Consider the following 19321-nt stretch of genomic DNA (forward strand, 5'->3'; position numbering starts at 1 on the left):
CTCGTAAACAAGACCATTCATTTTATTAGCCGTAGCGCTGCGGAGATAGAAATGGAAAGGGGGAGAGGTAGAGGAAGAAAAGGGAACGACTGGGAGAAGTGGGGATCAGCTGGTCTCCAGCACTCTAGCAGGACAGCTGACTCTCTTTCCCCGTGAATGGATTATACGCTGAAAAACAATAAATAATTATACCTATCAATAAATAAAGATGACTGGGAGGGAAAGCATTAGCAATTTTCCAAATGCTGCGTGCACATACCTATGAATAATGGAGGGGTCCTAAAAGTTGCCAGTTCTCAGGTAAGCACTGTTTGGGGACTGCACATTAGCCTTGCTGTGCTCGTAATAACAGGCAGGCTTGGATGTGGGTGTGCAGGCCACTGAAGGGAGTGGGGAGAATGCTAACTAGGGTGAGAGGAGAGGAGTGGAGCTCATCTCAGGGCAGAGAAGAGAGCAGAACCTCTCTGCACAGAGCTTCAGTGTATCTGTAGTGAAGAATGGGAGGAAGTCCCCTAATACAGGTGTGCCAAGCTTGTAGCGTCATACCCAAGAAGACCCAAGGTTGTAATCGCTGCCAAAGGTGCTTCATCAAAGTACTGAGTGAAGTGTCTGAATACTTATGTAAAGTCCCATTTTTTTTTTTTTTACAAAAATATCACACACAAAAAAGAACAAGTTTTTGCTTTGTCATTATGGGGTATTGTGTGTAGATTGATGAACGGTAAAAATGATTTAATCCATTTTTAAATAAGGCTGTAACGTATCAAAATGTGGAAAAAGTCAAGGGGTCTGAATACTTTCCTCATGCACTGTATATACTGTATATTTGATTTGTTTTATGATACTTGGAGTATATACAATATAATATAATCAAAAATAGTATTGCAATACTCTCGTGTCATTTTTTTTTTACCCCCGATCACTAGTCTGTGGGCCGTTGATTTTGTGTGTAGTTTGTACTGTGGCCGGATTTTGCATTCAATCTGCAAATATTTTTAACATTTGTGTGTGTGTGCTCAGTGCGTGTTAGGTTTAAAAAGTTTTGTCAGTTTTAACCTCTCAGCTGAGGTGAAACTAGTGTCTGCAGGACAGTCAGCAGCCTTATTTTCCAGGCAGGCAGCCATCACTAGTGATTTAAGCATTCCTCCATTGCTCCCAGCAGTGTTCTTTACCTCCCTCTCCCCTCCCACCCTCCCCAATGTCACATTTCACCTCTGGTCACAACACGGCGCCCCGCCAATGTCACATTCCCCTCACGGCTCTACCACCCAGCCTCCCCTTGTTCCATTTCCCCTATGGTAAGGCTACACTTCCATTCCAATGAAATGTTCCAATCAAGGTGTTGACATGTGGAGCAGGATATGTGGTAAACCACCAGTTCTACATTGAAATGCTATAAACATTCTGTGTGCCCCAAGAAGAAACAAAGACAGCCCACATTAGATTTATTGACCTACTCTACTTTTGTCTTGGCATTGATTTTCTCTTTTTAGCGGAAAGACTGATAGATAAATAGTGAATATTTTCTGAGCTGGCTGTCAACTGTAGACATGCTGTGGCTGATGGCAGATGGAAGGGGATGGAGGGACCTCTGTGCTGTTCTGCTAGAGTTGGCCATGAGATGAGAGGAGAGGATGGAGGTATAGGTAGGATGGAAGGAACAGGCTGTAAGTATTTTTAGACTCACTGATAAGGCAGGAAAATGCCTACAGTACATTGATTGGCATACCAGCATTACCGCTACAGTGTAGGCAGTGTGCTGCCATGTTGATCTCTGCTATGTCTTGGCATAAATAGCTACTTTTTAGATTCTGTGTGTCAAACATGGTGAACAGTTCCATGCAAACTGTAGTCAAGTAGTTAGTGTAAGTACACGCCAGATCTCCCGGGAGAGGTTATCAATCGTAAAAGTTTGCTCGCTATCTCGCTATATCAACCGCGAGCAACGTAGTCAGGAACATTAACATAAAGCAATTCTCTCCCTTTAATTGCATTGTATTAAACAAATGAGATCACTCATCCGAGTGCCAAGCCGCTTTCTTGTACGATATTAATTACGCAAAAAAAAGGAGCTGTGACAAAAGTTAAGGATGATAAATAACATCAGAGCTGGTGATTTTTGTCGGGCGGTTGTCTGTTATTCATCCTCATTAGCTGTTCCATTTAGCCGCCTGGGTTTTAATGTTGGCATTAATATTAATGTCTCCCTGCTTTGTGTTGACTGTTGTTCTTAAAGAGAGATGGCTGTGAACAGAGTAGCAGACCCCCCATTCATCCAGTGCCGATAAGGCCTTCTCCTCTTAGTGTGATGCTGGATGTTCTCACTGAGAACATGGCTACTGGCTTATCTTCATCACTGCGTTACTTAGTTAGTTGATGGCATCTTGTGTGAGGTGAAAATGCTGACTGACTGATACAGGACCAACTTGATATCTTTAAACTTGCAACTGGCACAGAAAATGTACCACGTGTTCCATGTGTCTCTCTCTTAACACCTAGAGCAGCGGCGCCTGGAGTTGACAGGAAGTGTGTGTGACGCTGAGCGTGGCCTTTGTCATTTGTCTCACTCTGCCCTTTCTAGAGTCCCCCCCTCACCAAAACCTCCCACAGTGTAACCTTACCACTGAGTGTGCCCAGAGCACCCAAAGACAAGTGTTAGTGTATGTTTGTGCCTCTGCGTTTTTTGTTTTGGCTTTGGGTGGTGCTGACTGTCACTTCCCAGCCTTTTCCCTGTCTGACTTCCAGCCTGGCGTGAGATCATGGTGGCAGGCAGAGGGAGACAGACACTGGCAAGGTGCTGAGAGGAGAAAGGAGAGGAGACATGTCACTGCAGACCAGGAGACTTTCTCTGCACCACCATCTTCTATTCTATTCCACGTTTTTTAATTTCTTCCGTGCCATCCATCGTTTTTTTCCCCATGCCTATGAAGGAGATGAAAGCCCGGCGCAAGTAGGCTTCTTATCGATTATCGTTTTAATCGTCCATATCTCCACTCCTCCTCCACTTGTCCTCCACGACAGTACAGAGACTGAGACTGGGATGTCAAATCACAAGTATTCTTCAGTGTGTCCAAAAGCCGCCCTCTCCATTTCTATCAGTGTCTTCTCCAATCACTATTCCCACTGGTCCCTCATTCCAAACAGGCGCTGTTTCTCTCTCCTTATTTTCCCGTTCCTCAAAGATATAAGGTCACAACAGCCATCGTCAAGTGAGCACCAAGTGTGTCGAAGTCAGCTGAAGAGTGTTTGACTGTATTGAATGTTAGTAATGTGTCTGTCTGCTGTGTTGTGTAGTCCCCTTTCCCCTCAGACATCATGGAGCCGTAAAGAAGGGTGAAGTGAAAAGCTTTGCATATATTCCCCTCCAACCCCATGGCATCCCACTTATCTGTAGTCATGTAAAACATGTTCTCATTCTACTTTCTATTTACATGAGAACGGGGCTACACGCCTGTGACCAAATTATTCCTGGCTTTTGGGGTTTTCTTCCTTAAAACCGAAGGGAAGGAAGGGGAAACTGTAAATACACTATTACTGATGTTAACACCCATCCAGTTTCTCTGCTCCCCCCTTCCTCCCCCAATCCTCCTCTCCTCCCCCGTTGCCCCGGTCTATCAGTGCAGAGCAGTGGTCTGTGAAGAAATTCCCAATATCTAAATTTACACACTGTATCAATCTTGTTTAATAGACTGGAAAGCTTATTGCTCCGGCGTGGAGCCGGGAGAGAGGGCAGCGGTGATAAATTGCGGCGTCCCTGCGACAGCCGCCCGTGATGTATAATGAAATATTTATGATTTATCCCGGCTAATAAACTGAAATGAAGTGCGTGATGTATGGGAACAGATGGGCCCTCTATTGATGCTGTGCTCGGTGGAGGCAGGGAGGAGAGAGAGAGAGAGAGAGAGAGAGAGAGAGGAGGGCAGGCAATGGGAGAGGAAGAGACACTGTATGAAGGAGGGGGGAGGGGAGAGAGAGAGCAAGAGGAGAGAGAGAGAAAGGGGAGATGGAGAGGAGGGGATGGAGGAGTCGCAGTACTGAAAGAGGCAGGATGGGATAGAGGGATGTAGAGAAGAGTTGAGAGGATAGATGAATGTATTTTGGGAGGTTGAGATGATTAAGTGCGCGAGTGATAGAGAGGAGATGAGACTGTAACTAAACTGGTTTTGATTTATGCTTAAGTCTTTATCTAGTATTTCCTTACCTTGATACCATATACGATGGCAAGTGTGTACTATGCATATGATAATGTACACTGACATAAGTTGTAGAATGTAGAGGTGACTATATCGTCTGGTAGAAGTGAGACTGAATAGATGGTAATGTCATAGTTCTCTTCTCCTGATGCTGTATCTCTAATGAAGGAGGCGTGACCTTGAGACAGAGAGAGGCTGGGTGACCTTGTGGATGTGTCAACAGCTGCACCTTCCACTTGTCCTCTACCAGTCACCACCCGCCAGCCCCCCCCCCCCCCCCCCCACCAAAACACCTACACCTCTCACATACCCCAATACACCCCGACATCTCTCACATACACCCCAATACACCGCTACACCTCTCACATACCCCAATACACCCCCACACCTCTCACATACCCCAATACACCGCTACACCTCTCACATACCCCAATACACCCCCACACCTCTCACATACCCCAATACACCGCTACACCTCTCACATACCCCAATACACCCCCACACCTCTCACATACCCCAATACACCCCGACATCTCTCACATACACCCCAATACACCGCTACACCTCTCACATACCCCAATACACCCCCACACCTCTCACATACCCCAATACACCGCTACACCTCTCACATACCCCAATACACCCCCGCACCTCTCACATACCCCAATACACCCCCACACCTCTCACATACACCCCAATACACCGCTGCACCTCTCACATACCCCAATACACCCCCACACCTCTCACATACCCCAATACACCCCGACATCTCTCACATACACCCCAATACACCGCTACACCTCTCACATACCCCAATACACCCCCACACCACTCACATACCCCAATACACCCCGACATCTCTCACATACACCCCAATACACCGCTACACCCCTCACATACCCCAATACACCCCCACACCTCTCACATACACCCCGCTACACCCCACATCTCTCACATACACCGCTACACCTCTCACATACCCCAATAAACCCACACACCTCTCACACTGCACAATACACCTCTCACATACACCCCCACACCTCTCACACACCCCAATACACCCCCACACCTCTCACATACACCTCTCACACACCCCAATACAGCCCTACACCTCTCACACACCCCAATACAGCCCTACACCTCTCACACACCCCAATACACCCCCACACCTCTCACATACCCCAATACACCCCCACACCTCTCACACAGCCTTCATTTCCCTCTCCCTGCCTCAGCTGGGGACTCTGTAATGATCCACCAGAACTCTCGCCTTCTCTCCACACCTCCCCCTCGCCACATCTCAGTCCCACACTCATCCTCCACAATGACCCACTTCCCCTCCTCATCACCCCCCAGCCCCAGCTGAGCCCTCACACTCAATAACCAGCCCCTTATCACACTCAATAACAGCCCCTTATCACACCCAATAACCAGCCCCTTATCACACCCAATAACCAGCCCCTTATCACACTCAATAACAGCCCCTTATCACACCCAATAACCAGCCCCTGATCACACTCAATAACAGCCCCTTATCACACCCAATAACCAGCCCCTTATCACACTCAATAACAGCCCCTTATCACACCCAATAACCAGCCCCGTATCACACTCAATAACCAGCCCCCACACTTCACACAGAAACTACCCCTTCCACACACCACTCCCAAACAGGCACACACACACACCCCTCCAGTACTCCCCTGTGGTCACACCAGTAGGTGTCTATCATGGCTCTTCTGTCTGAGGTCACAGTATGCCAGTCAGTCAGTGTTCCTCTCCTCAGCCTCTCTCTGAGCCCTGGCTGGTAGGTGTGGCGTTTCCACTGAGATAAAGTGTTACCTAGTGATGAGGTGTCAGGTGGCCTGGATGTCAGCCAGCTCCCAGATATGGTCCACGGATGTTTGTGTTTTCCTATATTATATAGGCTGCTGTTTTTACAGTGCCACAGAGACGGCCCGGCACACCTGAGTCTTGGCGTTGTGCTGCTAATCAGTGGTGGGCATGGGGAGGTAATTAAGGGGAACTCCAGCTGAGCTTCTCTCTCTCTCGCTCTCTCTCTCTCTCCTCTCAGCTATTTGCCCAAGAGATAGAGGCAAAGCAGGTTGAATGCATCAGCAGCCTATGTGTGTAGCATCCAGTATATTGCCATTCACCTGCTGATTGATGGAGCTCTCCGTCATAGCTGTTCTGCTGTGGTCTGTGGTCTGTTTACTGTGGTTCCTCTGAGTCTCTGACACACTAATGAAGCAGGCCTGTGTTGTGGTACTGTGACTCTCTGAAACACTGAGCAGGCCTGCTTCACTATGCCACCCACCCTCTCTCCCTCCTCCACACACAAGCCACACAATATGCCAAGTCATGTGACAACCCGGTGGGAGTAGGGGTTGAATGATGGAGTGTGTGTTTTTCCGTGCGTGGTAGATGTGCATACCTATGATAGACGAGGACTGTTAGGCAATTTTTGTTTTTGTTTTGCTGTGTTTCTCCTACGTTGAAGCCCAGTCTCCCTGTGCTTGTATGGTGTCCTGCAGGGGACACAGCAGTCTATAAGAATGGAGTGTACTGGATCATGGGCCGCACCTCGGTGGACATCATAAAGAGTGGAGGCTATAAGATCAGTGCTCTGGAGGTGGAGCGACACCTGCTAGCCCACCCTGATATCACAGGTAAACACACCCTCTATTGGCTCCTTTATGGTGCTTTTCCACTGCAGAGACTTACACCGGCGCTTGGCCTGAAGACTCAGGCTTTTGTGTTCCCATGGTTGGCACCATTAGACTGGTTGGGTTTTAAACAACATTCATCATTTTACTCGTTGAAATATTACACTAGCTTTCAGGATGTATCTTATTTCTGGGTGTTATGCTGATGTGTGGTGACCCTTGACCTCTCAGATGTGGCTGTGATTGGTGCTCGGGACGCCACCTGGGGACAGAAGGTGACAGCGGTGGTGCAGCTGAAGAGGGGGCAGAGCATGACCCTGTCAGAGCTGAAGACCTGGGCCAGGTAACAGGCAACACGAAGGACATTAATGTCACACTAGTTTTATAGCACCATAAAGCAGTGTTATTAAAACCATTTATAAACACTATAACTCCCAATAACTGTAGAAGTATTTATTTCAAAACCATTCATTGTACCACGTCCATAAAGGTGCTTATAAATTGTAGATCCACTGTATTACAGACGTGTGCCAGACCAAATTCTAATAGATATTCCATTTATTGGTATGTCTGCTAGCTAGCTGTGCTTTGTCATGCTGCTCCATTCCATCAAACATTTGGCGTTCAGGGTTCTGTGGCTTTACTCTTTGGGAACATGCGACAAACCTTAAATTGTGTGTTTTTGAAAATAGAATTGCGTCCACCGCATTTATTGAATTAGAGGAAGACTTCACTGCTCAGTCCCCCGGGGAGTCATCCAGACCTGTTTATAGTAACTGCTGCTGAAGCCTCAAAATCAATAGCAATCTAACTACTGGAGAGACAGAGAGAGAGAGAGAGAGAGAGAGAGACCACTCTCATTTAACTGAAGGGGCCAAGGGCAGATGTGGACTGATGAAGGGAGCTGAGGAGAGAATAGAGAGAGGAGGAGAATGAGGAAATGAGGGATTTTGATGGAGGACTGTCTGTCTGGCAGGCAAGCCGTTGCTGTTTCGGTCTTGGCTTCTTTTTTCTCTAAATGTCACTGTGGTTTATTTTGCCCCCCAACTCTGGCAGAAGACACATTTCCCTTTCTGTGGAGTGGCTCAGGGCATCTCTCTCTCTCTCTCCTTGTCCCCCCCCCCTCTTTCACTCGCTGTCTATATTATTTATTTTTGTCTCCCTCTCTGTCTCTCTCCCTCCATCTGTCTTTGTCTTTCTCTCTATCACTCTCTGCCCACCCTGTGTGTGTGTGCTCGAGTGTGTGTGCCCGTGTGTGTGTGCTGTGGGCTCCATATGGTGTGGGGGTGTGCAGGCCCTACTGCTGTGCCCTGCTGGTCCTGCATGGTGGATTAGCAGCGCTGCCTGTCTGTCAATGACCCTGCCCCCCAACCCACAGGTGCTGCCTGCGGACGGGCAAGAACAGGGCCAAGGCAGGGCCAGCCAGGGTGAAGGAGATGGAGAGGGGGGGGGGGGGGGGGAGTGCATGGATGCTCACTCCTCAGTGCCCCGGCTTCAGCTGTCACCCTGTTTCTCTGTCAATCGCTGTGTTCCTCACTGGCTAGTGCAGACACACACTAACACACACATACATACACAACAGGCAGAGCTTCCAAGAGATGGGTGTGTGAACAAGCCCCATTAGACAGACAGACACACATATATAGTTGTGTGACACAGTCATGAAGTCATATGTATAGCGAGTAATGCAGAGAGAGAGAGACAGACCCATCTGCTGCGAGGGACAGAAGTATGATTTATTGATTGACTATTCTCTGTCTATCGCCACAACACAGCCATTAGATAATAAAAACGCTTCAGGCTTCACGGCTCGACATAACAACCATGCATTCAAAATGGCAGACATTTAATTAGCTCAGCCTTGTGTTTTTGCCTTGACTATTTTGTTTTTATTTCATGCTGATTACATTGTTTTGTATTAACCAAATAGGAAATGTCTTGAAGCAGTCTGGGGGATATTACCGTGGGAGAGAGACGCTCTAGTGCGTATGAAGGACGTTCTCTTATCTCTCAAACTGACTGCAACACCAGAGGCTCAGCCTTTGTTCCACTGTAATTGTTATTGTGTGTACACTCAAGTAGTGTCTCGTGGCTTTGTGCCTGTGTGTGCCTGCCTGTGTGTGCGTGCCTGTGTGTTAAGCAGTAGAAGAGTTCATATCTGCATGCCTTTATATGTGTTTCAGTCTGTGTGTTAATTGTCATGTGTGGTGTTTCAGTCCTGTGTGTTAATTGTCATGTGTGGTGTTTCAGTCCTGTGTGTTAATTGTCATGTGTTGTGTTTCAGTCATGTGTGTTAATTGTCATGTGTTGTGTTTCAGTCCTGTGTGTAAATGGTCATGTGTTGTGTTTCAGTCCTGTGTGTTAATTGTCATGTGTGGTGTTTCAGTCCTGTGTTAATTGTCATGTGTTGTGTTTCAGAGAGCACATGGCTCCATACACCATCCCTACAGGCCTGGTCCTTGTGGAGGAGATGCCAAGGAACCAGATGGGGAAGGTCAACAAGAAGGACCTACTCAAGCACTTCTTCCCCAGCTAACTAGTAGAGAAGCCTGCACCTCCTTCACGGCCCACCTCCTCAACGACACCTCCTTCCAGCAGGAGCAGAGACCCTCCTCATACTACAGTGAACCATCGAGATGAGCTCCAAGTGACTGACTCACCAGACAGTGGTCTGGGGAAGAATGAAGAGACCTTGAGGATCCCACTAACTACACCACTGACCCCACTCAGCTCTGAGTTACCGTAGGACTGTTCACTGCTGGGCCTGGAGGCACTGAGCTCAACAGTGCTGTCTTACACGTGATTAAACTGCTGTGGAGATATATTTAGTTTGGCTGCTATGACAGCGAACTGATTTAATACGATAAGGCTGCGGTGCCTTCTTTAAAGACTGAGTGCTGCGATCATTAGCATGACTGGAGATCATTGGCATGAATAATTATGCCAACACACAAGTACATTAAGAAACCGTGAAAATGATAAGAGCAGCAAGAGATCCTTGACATTATACACAGAAGAAGAGAGGGGAGTACAGTGCATTCTTAAATTGCTTATAATTACAATCCAGATGGATACCCTTGAATTGGCAATGAAGTTTATTTTAATGTAATAAAATGGATGATGTATGGAAAGGCCGTTTTTGGTGTTTGGTTTATTGATTGCAGCCTTGCTTAATATTCAGCTACTGTGTAAGGGGTGACATATCGAGTGTGTATGTGTGTGCAGGTAGGTGTGTGCAGCTGTGGTTACACAGGTGTGATGAGAGCCTAGAGGCAGAGAGGAAGGGGTCTAGATAGAGAAGTGTCCCACAGCTGGGAATCCTCCACCCTCCTCCCTCTCTTCTCCATTATCCGCCTCTCCCTTCATCTCTCCTACAGGCTACTGTGAGAGATAGTGACTATGCCATTCATTGTTTGCTACCGTCATCATGGGTCAAGAATGGATAACTTGAGCATTCCCTCTTAGCAGAATGGTGACATTTCTATACTGAGTAAAAAATATAAACGCATCACATGTTTCATGAGCTAAAATATCTCAGAAATGTTCCATATGCACAAAAATGTCTCAAATTTTGTGTGTAAATTTGGTTGCATCCCTGTTAGTGAGCATTTCTCCTTTGCCAAGGTAATCCATCCATGTGACAGGTCTGGCATATCAAGAAGCTGATTAAACAGCATGATCATTACACAGGTGCACCTTGTGCTGGGGACAATAAAAGGCCAGTCTAAAATGTGCAGTTTTGTCACACAACACAAGTTTTGAGGACGTGTGCATTTGGCATGCTCACTGCAGGAAAGTCCACCAGAGCTGTTGCCAGAGTACTTCTTGTTCATTTCTCTACCATAAGCTGCCTCCAAGGTCATTTTAGAGAATTTGGCAGCACGTCCAATTGGCCTCACAACCGCAGACCACATAACCACTCCAGCTCAGGACCTCCACACCCGGCTTCGAAACCTGTGGGATCGTCTGAGACCAGCCACCCAGACAGCTGATGAAACTGTGGGTTTGCACAACCAAAGATTTTCTGCAAACTGTCAGAAACCGTCTCAGGGAAGCTCATCTGTGTGCTCTTCGTCCTCACCAGGGTCTTGAACGACTGCAGTTCGGTGTCGTAACCGACTTCAGTGGGAAAATGCTCATCTACGATGGCCACTGGCACGCTGGAGAAGTGTGCTCTTCATGGATGAATCCTGGTTTCGACTGTACCGGGCAGATGGTAGACAGCGTGTATGGCATTGTGTGGGCGAGCGGTTTACTGATGTCAACGTTGTGAACAGAGTGCCCCATGGTGGCGGTGGGGTTATGGTATGGGTAGGCATAAGCAACGGACAATGAACACAATTGCATTTTATCTATGTCAATTTCAATGCACAGAGATACCGTGACGAGATCCTGAGGCCCATTGTTGTGCCATTCATCCGCCGCCATCACCTCATGTTTCAGCATGATAATGCACAGCCCCATGTTACAATGATCTGTACACAATTCCTGGAAGCTGAAAATGTCCCAGTTCATCAATGGCCTGCATACTCGCCAGACATCACCCATTGAGCATGTTTGGGATGCTCTGGATCAACGTGTACGACAGCGTGTTCCAGTTCCCGCCATTATCCAGCAACTTTGCACAGCCATTGAAGAGTGGGACAATGTGATGTGTCGTGCTGTATGGGGCAAATGGTGGTCACACCGGATACTGACTGATTTTCTGATCTACGCCCCTACCTTTTTTAAGGTATCTGTGAACAACAGATGCATATCTGTATTCCCAGTCATGTGAAATCCATAGATTTGGGCATCATTTATTTATTTCAATTGACTAATTTCCTTATATGAACTGTTACTTAATAACATTGAAATTGTTGCATGTTGCGTTTATATTTTTGTCTATAGTAATACAAGTACACATAATGACTCCATGGATTCTGAGAAAGACAGACTCTATAGTACTCCTACCATTGATGTGTTGGCTTGTTAAGAGCAGCCAGAGGCAACATCCTGTTCAATTTGAATATAGAGTTTGTGTATCATTTAATATACAATTTGTTAGTCTGTACACACCCTTGAAAATAGCAGAGTAAAATTCAGTTGGAGGTGTCGGAGGCAGGGGGAGATCTGTGTAGTTAGCCGATGTATCAGAGCCCCAACGTTGCTTCTCTTTGTGTTTGCATCTTTGGGAGTGATCTTGTATAAATGATGTTACAGTATGGCGCAACTCCATATCAATAAATCAGCACAATTACAGTGTGTGTGTCAAGGCAGGGCTGGAGCCTGGCAGCATCAGGCTGGGAGCCAGTGGTGCTGCTGGGCTAACCTGGGATACTGGCTCCCTGAAACCTGGCAACCTGCTAACACAGACACACACCTACAGTGCAGCATGGAGAGAGAGGTACAGTAGAGAGAGGAAGACAACACACACCTACAGTACAGGATGGAGAGAGGGAGGACGAGAAGGAGAGAAATAGGAATAAAACAAGTATGGAGTAAATGGACAGGAAGGGAGGAAAACAAGAGAGTGGTAAAGAGGTGGGGAGAGAGAGTGGAAGGAATGAGCCCCCTCCTCTTCCTCCTCCACCCACAGTCACCAGAGACCTGATTAAAAGAGCAGGTCTATCGATCTGTGGGCTGGCAGGGCAGGATGGATGTGCTGGGAGGATTGCTGGGGCACCAGTGGACAGGCTCTGTCCTCGCAGCGCCCTGCCATGCCGGCTGGGCCTGGCCGGCATGGCAGTCACTCAGGGTGGGCCCAACATTCAGGTGGTGGGAGGTCACTTCCAGGACTCGTGATGGAGTGCTTGTGCCCTTGGACTACTTCCTCCTCTTTTCCCCCCTCCTCTCCCAAACACACACACAGATACACACACCCCCACCCCACTGGCTGTGTAGCCGCTGGAGCGTGGTGGTCGAGGTTGTCTGCAGATGGCTGCTTATTGGGCCCCAGGGCCCAGAGGGGCCACCAGGGAGAGGAGGCAGAGAGAAGGGCAAGCGCTGCCCGCCTCTGCCGCGTTTCACTGGGCTCATCTTGCCTCCTGCACGCCTGCCTGCCCGCAATGAATGATGCTATAGCTGCATGCAGAAAGACAGACAGCCTCTCCCCTAACACACGGGGAGAAGAAAGAGAGGGAGGAGACTAGAGCAAGCCAAATGTCATCGCAATCTAACACTGAATTGAAATGAGCGAGGGGGTTTAATATTTGAAAGGGTGTGGGCTTTCAAAGAGAATGCCCTGCTGCTTTGTATGAATACCTGGCTAATTGAGAGCTTTTGTATTTCCACTCAGCTCAAGGTGTTTCTTCATTTTTCTCTCCATGTTTCTTTTTTCAAACTTCTCTCTTTTGAGTCTTCTAAGTCACTCGGCACATGAAAGGGATCCATCATAAATGATTCAGAGAGAGAGAGAGGTTCATGCTGGATCCTCTTTGAACACTCCTACTGCAGAGTAAACAGGTCTGACTGTTTGAAGTAATTGCGAGATGCAGGGAATGAAATGTATTAAAAACATGATACATAAATGGTATGTACAGGGAGAGAGGGAGGGAGAGGAGGCGAAAACAACAGCCTGCAAACATATACAGTCAAACGTGCACACGTACACACTTTTGACAATAACAAAAGGCTGTGTTCAAATGAACATTGCAGTGCCCGAGTGCCAAGCCGGTGGCTAATTGATTAATGTGACAGAGCTAATAAAACGTAGTGGAGTGAGGGATGGAAGGATGACAGGCCTCATGTTATCTCTCAGCCGCTTTCCAGCCACGGGACATGGTGGGGGCACACACCCCTCACCTCCCCGCTCACCCCCCAGTGTCTTCTTGGGCTATGTGCTGTGGAAGCCAGCTCACTCAGGCAGTACAGTGCTGCTGTTTGCATGCTAATGTTTATTCTGTTCTACCTCTGTGGCTCTGCCCAAGGCTTGGTTTTCATTCAACTCCTGCTGACTTGGGATCTCTTTTAAAGGGACAGAGAGCGATCGACTCTTCGTCACCACTGACACAATGTTACAACTGGCTCAGCTCTCATGGGGATTGGCTGTGAAGTATACTTTATTACAAGAATAAAGTGTCCTGGACAAGGAAATACACATACTGTAACAAAATATACATACTGTAAAGGAAATACACATACTGTAACAAAATATACATACTGTAAAGGAAATACACATACTGTAACAAAATATACATACTGTAAAGGAAATACACATACTGTAACAAAATATACATACTGTAAAGGAAATACACATACTGTAACAAAATATACATACTGTAAAGGAAATACACATACTGTAACAAAATATACATACTGTAAAGGAAATACACATACTGTAACAAAATATATACAAATATACATAATACAATTGTATTATCTTGTTTTTTGTGTTTTCTTCATCATCCGGCTCTAGAGGTTAATTGTTTCCAGTTCCATACTTCTCCTTTCTGCATATGTGAGCATTGAAGAGGGTGTGTGTATGCAAGTGCCTCTGTGCCCGAATGTGTCTGTTGTGGGTTTGCAGTTTTTATCTGTAATGGACAGAGGATCTGGGCTGCAAACTTTTTGAGGAGCAAAACGGATCAATATCGAATTATCATGTTCCAGCACTCATAACTCGGTCTACTCAACAATGGGGAAAGACAAGGTCATGGGAGAATAAATAGCAGGCAGACTAGCTAATGATCTATCATTCTGGACAAGCGCAGGCACCCAGGAGCTGGGCGGCTGACAAGATCATTAATAAAAGCTGCTGGGAGCGTGATCGATCGCTCTGATGGATGATCACAGCCACAAATACTATAAAACACCTGGCTGTCCCGTCATCCCCAGCCCCAAGGTGAGCTAGCCTGGTCAGAGACGCTCCTGTCCTCTCAGTATCCTCTTCAGTCCAATCAAAAAACCTCACAAACAAACAGGCGTCTCTATCAGACCAACCTGCTGGGCAGATGGCTGTGGTGTGGAATCCCTTTAGTGTGTGAAAGAAATGGTCATTTTGTTTCTCTCTCTAGTGGTTAATCTAGACTGCTGTGTGGCTGTGTCTCTGGGTGTGCTGCTGTGTAGAAGAGGCGCCCACTGTGAGGATCATTGTCGGCTGATGAATAGATACAGGACAAATCTGCTGGTAAATCTGGGAGTCAGCAGGTGCTGGAGTAATGCCGCACACACTGACTGGAGAAATGGGAGGGAGCTATTCCTTATTGACCCGTTTGCACTGATACTAAACTCTGTGTTGGTAACATCTATCTCCCACAACTCTCTCTCTCTACTTCTCTCACAACACCCGTTCCTCCCTTACTCAGCAGTTAATCTAGATTCACAATCTGTATTTGAGGGAGAATGAGTAGAGGAGATGTAGGTAGCAGCTCCTTGCATGGGTGCGTGTATCAATATCTGTACATTGATCTGGCCTCTCGTCCTCATCCATCCAGATATGAATTGATTTTCTGTGCAGCTATCTGTGCGGGGTATCTGACTGATGGGTCCTGCTCTCAGAGCATGATACAGGAGCCCCAGTCCTGTTTAGTCTTGTTCTGTTCCTCAGACATACAGCCAGTAAGGCCAGGGGCAGGACAGTCTCTTCAGTAAGGTGCTCAGGCAGGCCTGGGGTAAGGGATACATGGAGGATTGGTGCATGTGATTGAGTAGTATTATCTTCCAGAGAAAACTGCAAGGATATTTATGTGGATCTCACAATGTCAAAGGCCTTAGTGCAGATTGGCTGTGTGACTGTCCATGGTTATGAGTCATGGGCTGTGCCTCTTAATGTGTAATGTCATGCCTGTTCTCTCCACTAAGGCTGAGCTGAGTGTCTGTGCCGAGCCGGGTGGGTTGTCGTTTAGTCCTGATCATAAATCAGAGGGGGCATTGAGATCGCCACACTGGCACTCTATGTGTAATTACAAAGCTGACATTTAAACAGGACCAGCCATATTTCATCCCTCTCCTCTCCAGCACCAGACCCAAAGTGTACCACGGACCATGTCAACGGTTTTTATTTTTCAATAAGAAGAAAAGGAAAATCAATAAGAGGTAAAATGCATTCTAATGCCTCGTTAATGGGTCTGGGTATTAATTATTCAGCGGCGCCCATTTTATCTGCTCATTAAAGTGGCAGCTGGGAGGAGAAATATGCAGCATTGTGCTGCAATAGCCAGGATCATTACCACAATCTCCTCTCCACAATGCAGGACGAGCGCACGCACGCACACACAGTACCAGAGCACTGATGGAACACACGTTTTGGTCACTCTCATCTCCTGTGTTTTGATACTGTTTGTGTGGATGTGCATTCCTGTATCTGTATGGGAGAGTGTGTGTGTTTGTTGTTTTTTGTACGTAAGCGTTATATATAATAGATCAATCTTTGATATACCGATGTATATCTCTACATAACACTGTCTCCACAAGCCCCTCCATCTAGCCCAGGACATCTTTAATGCAGGAATGGTGGTGTTGGAGGGGAAATTAAAATTCCTCTTTGGCCCACTGTCGACCTGCGTAAGCAGCGTGATCTGTCAGTAAGGCTGCGTGACAGGATTTCTAATGACACTGCAGCCGTCCTGGGCGCAAATTGCTTTGACTTGATTTATTTCTCCTTCTTATACCACCACCATCCCCCTTCACCACACTGCCATTCAAGCACAAAGCCAAGCAACACACACATGTACACACACACTCACACATGCTGAAATCTCCTCTCCAGTACCATGCCAGTGGCAGAGAACATCTGTCTTTCGGTCCCCCTGCCACACAGCGTTAGAGTCAGGGTAGGTCGCTCACTCGAGCGGCCTGTCTGGGAAGGCCTCTGGGCAGAGCTGGCTGTGGTGGGGCGTCCAAGCGGAAACTTGTCCTGCGGTTCATCCTGCCTGCCCCTCTCCCTTTATGTGTTTGGGAATGGGGATGGTGGACATGGACAGGCATGGGGATGAACTGGAGTGGATCCGGATCAGGGGTCACTAGGGCCTCAAAAACATCCAAGGTCTCCCAGGCTATTCTGGTGTTGGTTCTGTCAGAGTGTATCTATGTTTGTGTTTCTCTCGGGCAATGCTGCAACCGCCCTGAAAATGACGCTGCCGTGTGCTCAGTCACTGTTTGACCAGTTTTAATCTCTGCATTTAGACTGTTTAAATTGTTTCAGTTCAGTTAAGTTCCTATTTATCTAACCAAAGTGGAATCCTATCAGAGCAAGCAGCCAGGCGCCTGTCAGTCAGGCTGCAGATAGCTCGCTCATGCAAGAACAGCGACAGATAAGGAGGGAGAAAATGCTATTTAATCAGAAGGGGGAGGAAGAGGGAGGCTGAGCACTGGGGAGGCAGGTGTGCTTTAAGGACATTTTAGTTCCACTTTCAGGGTCTCTCTCTATCTCCATTTCTCTTTCCTCCCACTCTCCTTCCATCTCTCCTTGCCCTTTACCTCTGTACAGGCAGAAGTGGGTGAGGTATTTATCATCTTTATTCCTGGAAGTTTGAGGGCCCTGCGTGGACCTGATAAATGGGGCAGGCAGTGATGTGCAGCCACCTCAGGTGGGGAAACGAGACAGCTATTTAGTGACTGAACAAGACACATCACTTTTCTTTGATTGTTTTCAAACCACATGGAGGAGGATAAAACAGAGCCGAGGCAATCTAAGAGAGGGGGGAGGGGAGAATCAACAGGAGTACTATCGTTTCCCAGAAAGGAAACCACAAATAGGCCCAGGATGGGCCAATATCCATATATACTGGAAAATTGCTTTGGGTATCACCATGTTGACAAATCTTTTTCACTTTGACAATGATTACTCTGTTATAGCACACATAAAGCATTTAGACAGCCTCCCTACCAATGAGACCACTATCTCTGGGAGCAGAAGGGCTGCAGGAGGTAGCAGGAAGTGTTTTCAGGCCCAGGGCAAGGGCACTCATAGTCAGGGCCCATCCGTGTGTGTGCGTTTCTGTCAAAGTGTGTTTCTGTCTGTGTGTTAAGGTTGTTATAGTAATCAAAAACAAAAACTGAAAGGAAAACGAATCATGACTATTTAGTAAACTGAAATAAAATAATTAACAACCTGTTTGAAAAACTGTACTGAAACTATGAACTTTGACTCCAAAACGAACAAAAATCATGAATTATGTTTATGTCATGTTTTTGGGGTGGGACAAAAATCGAATTGGTTATTTGCGGGCAGAACTGAAAAAGTGTGTGCGAGCAAGGAGGTCAACAAACCTGACTGTTACACCAGCTCTGTCAGGACCCGAAACGTTTGACCCAAGTTAAACCATTTAAAGACAATGCAACCAAATACTCATTGATTGCATGTAAACTTCTGACCCACTGGGAATGTGTTGAAAGAAGTAAAAGCTGAAATAAATCATTCTCTCTACTATTATTCTGACATTTCACATTCTTAAAATAAAAGGTCTCGAAAACTGTAGGCTATTACACCACGTTTTATCATTACCGCATGTCAGATGCATGAAAAATGTGGAAATGGACTTGAAAACAGGTGGAATTGCCTACGCTCCAAAATACGATGTGGTTCCGCGAGAACACTGACATTTTTCCAAGGCAGAGACGAGTGGCGACAGAGAGACAGCAGTTGACGCATAAATTCTGGCCTAATGACAATAACCAAATGTCATTACACTTTTTGGTGTTTTATGTATGTCTCTTTCCATTCACCACTGTTTGGAGGCTGGAAATATGTTGTGAGTGTGTGAACGTTCTATATATAGTTCTATGATTAGGCCCACAGAGATGCTATTGAATGAATAGGGGTTCTATATGTAGTTCTATGATTAGGCCCACAGAGATGCTATTGAATGAATAGGGGTTCTATATGTAGTTCTATGATTAGGCCCAGAGAGATGCTATTGAATGAATAGGGGTTCTATATGTAGTTCTATGATTAGGCCCAGAGAGATGCTATTGAATGAATAGGGGTTCTATATGTAGTTCTATGATTAGGCCCAGAGAGATGCTATTGAATTAATAGGGGTTCTATATGTAGTTCTATGATTAGGCCCACAGAGATGCTATTGAATGAATAGGGGTTCTATATGTAGTTCTATGATTAGGCCCACAGAGATGCTATTGAATGAATAGGGGTTCTATATGTAGTTCTATGATTAGGCCCACAGAGATGCTATTGAATGAATAGGGGTTCTATATGTAGTTCTATGATTAGGCCCATGAGGTCTCTTAAATTGCACATAAATCAGACAAGCTGTACACAAACAGTGGTGTAAAGTACTTAAGTAAAAATACTTTAAAGTACTACTTAAGTAGTTTTTGTCCGTATCTGTATTTCACTTAACTATTTATATTTTTGACAACTTGTATTTTTACTTCACCACATTCCTACAGAAGGTTGTGTGCGTTTTACTACATTTTCCCTGACACCCAAAAGTACTCATTACATTTTGAATGCTTAGCAGGACAGAAAATGGTCCAATTCACACACTTATCAAGATAACATCCCTGGTCATCCCTACTGCC

At 46.4% G+C, this 19321-nt stretch overlaps 1 protein-coding gene across 3 annotated transcripts in view; it reads left to right on the forward strand.

Moving 5' to 3' along the window:
• Positions 1-9994, forward strand: part of acsf3 (acyl-CoA synthetase family member 3) — a 35074-nt gene extending 25080 nt beyond the window's left edge. For 2 of the 3 annotated variants that reach the window (XM_020489152.2, XM_031830782.1), the window contains exons 8-10: positions 6728-6862; positions 7091-7202; positions 9278-9994. In XM_020489152.2, coding sequence (XP_020344741.2) covers positions 6728-6862; positions 7091-7202; positions 9278-9395 — 365 coding nt within the window. In that variant the 3' untranslated portion in view covers positions 9396-9994. The remainder of the gene's footprint in view (positions 1-6727; positions 6863-7090; positions 7203-9277) is intronic. The other variant, XM_031830783.1, reaches the window with a different exon arrangement.
• Positions 9995-19321: the final 9327 nt, after the last annotated feature.

The sequence above is a fragment of the Oncorhynchus kisutch genome, linkage group LG8 (genome assembly GCF_002021735.2).
Source record: "Oncorhynchus kisutch isolate 150728-3 linkage group LG8, Okis_V2, whole genome shotgun sequence".
Classification (NCBI taxonomy): Eukaryota; Metazoa; Chordata; class Actinopteri; order Salmoniformes; family Salmonidae; genus Oncorhynchus; species Oncorhynchus kisutch.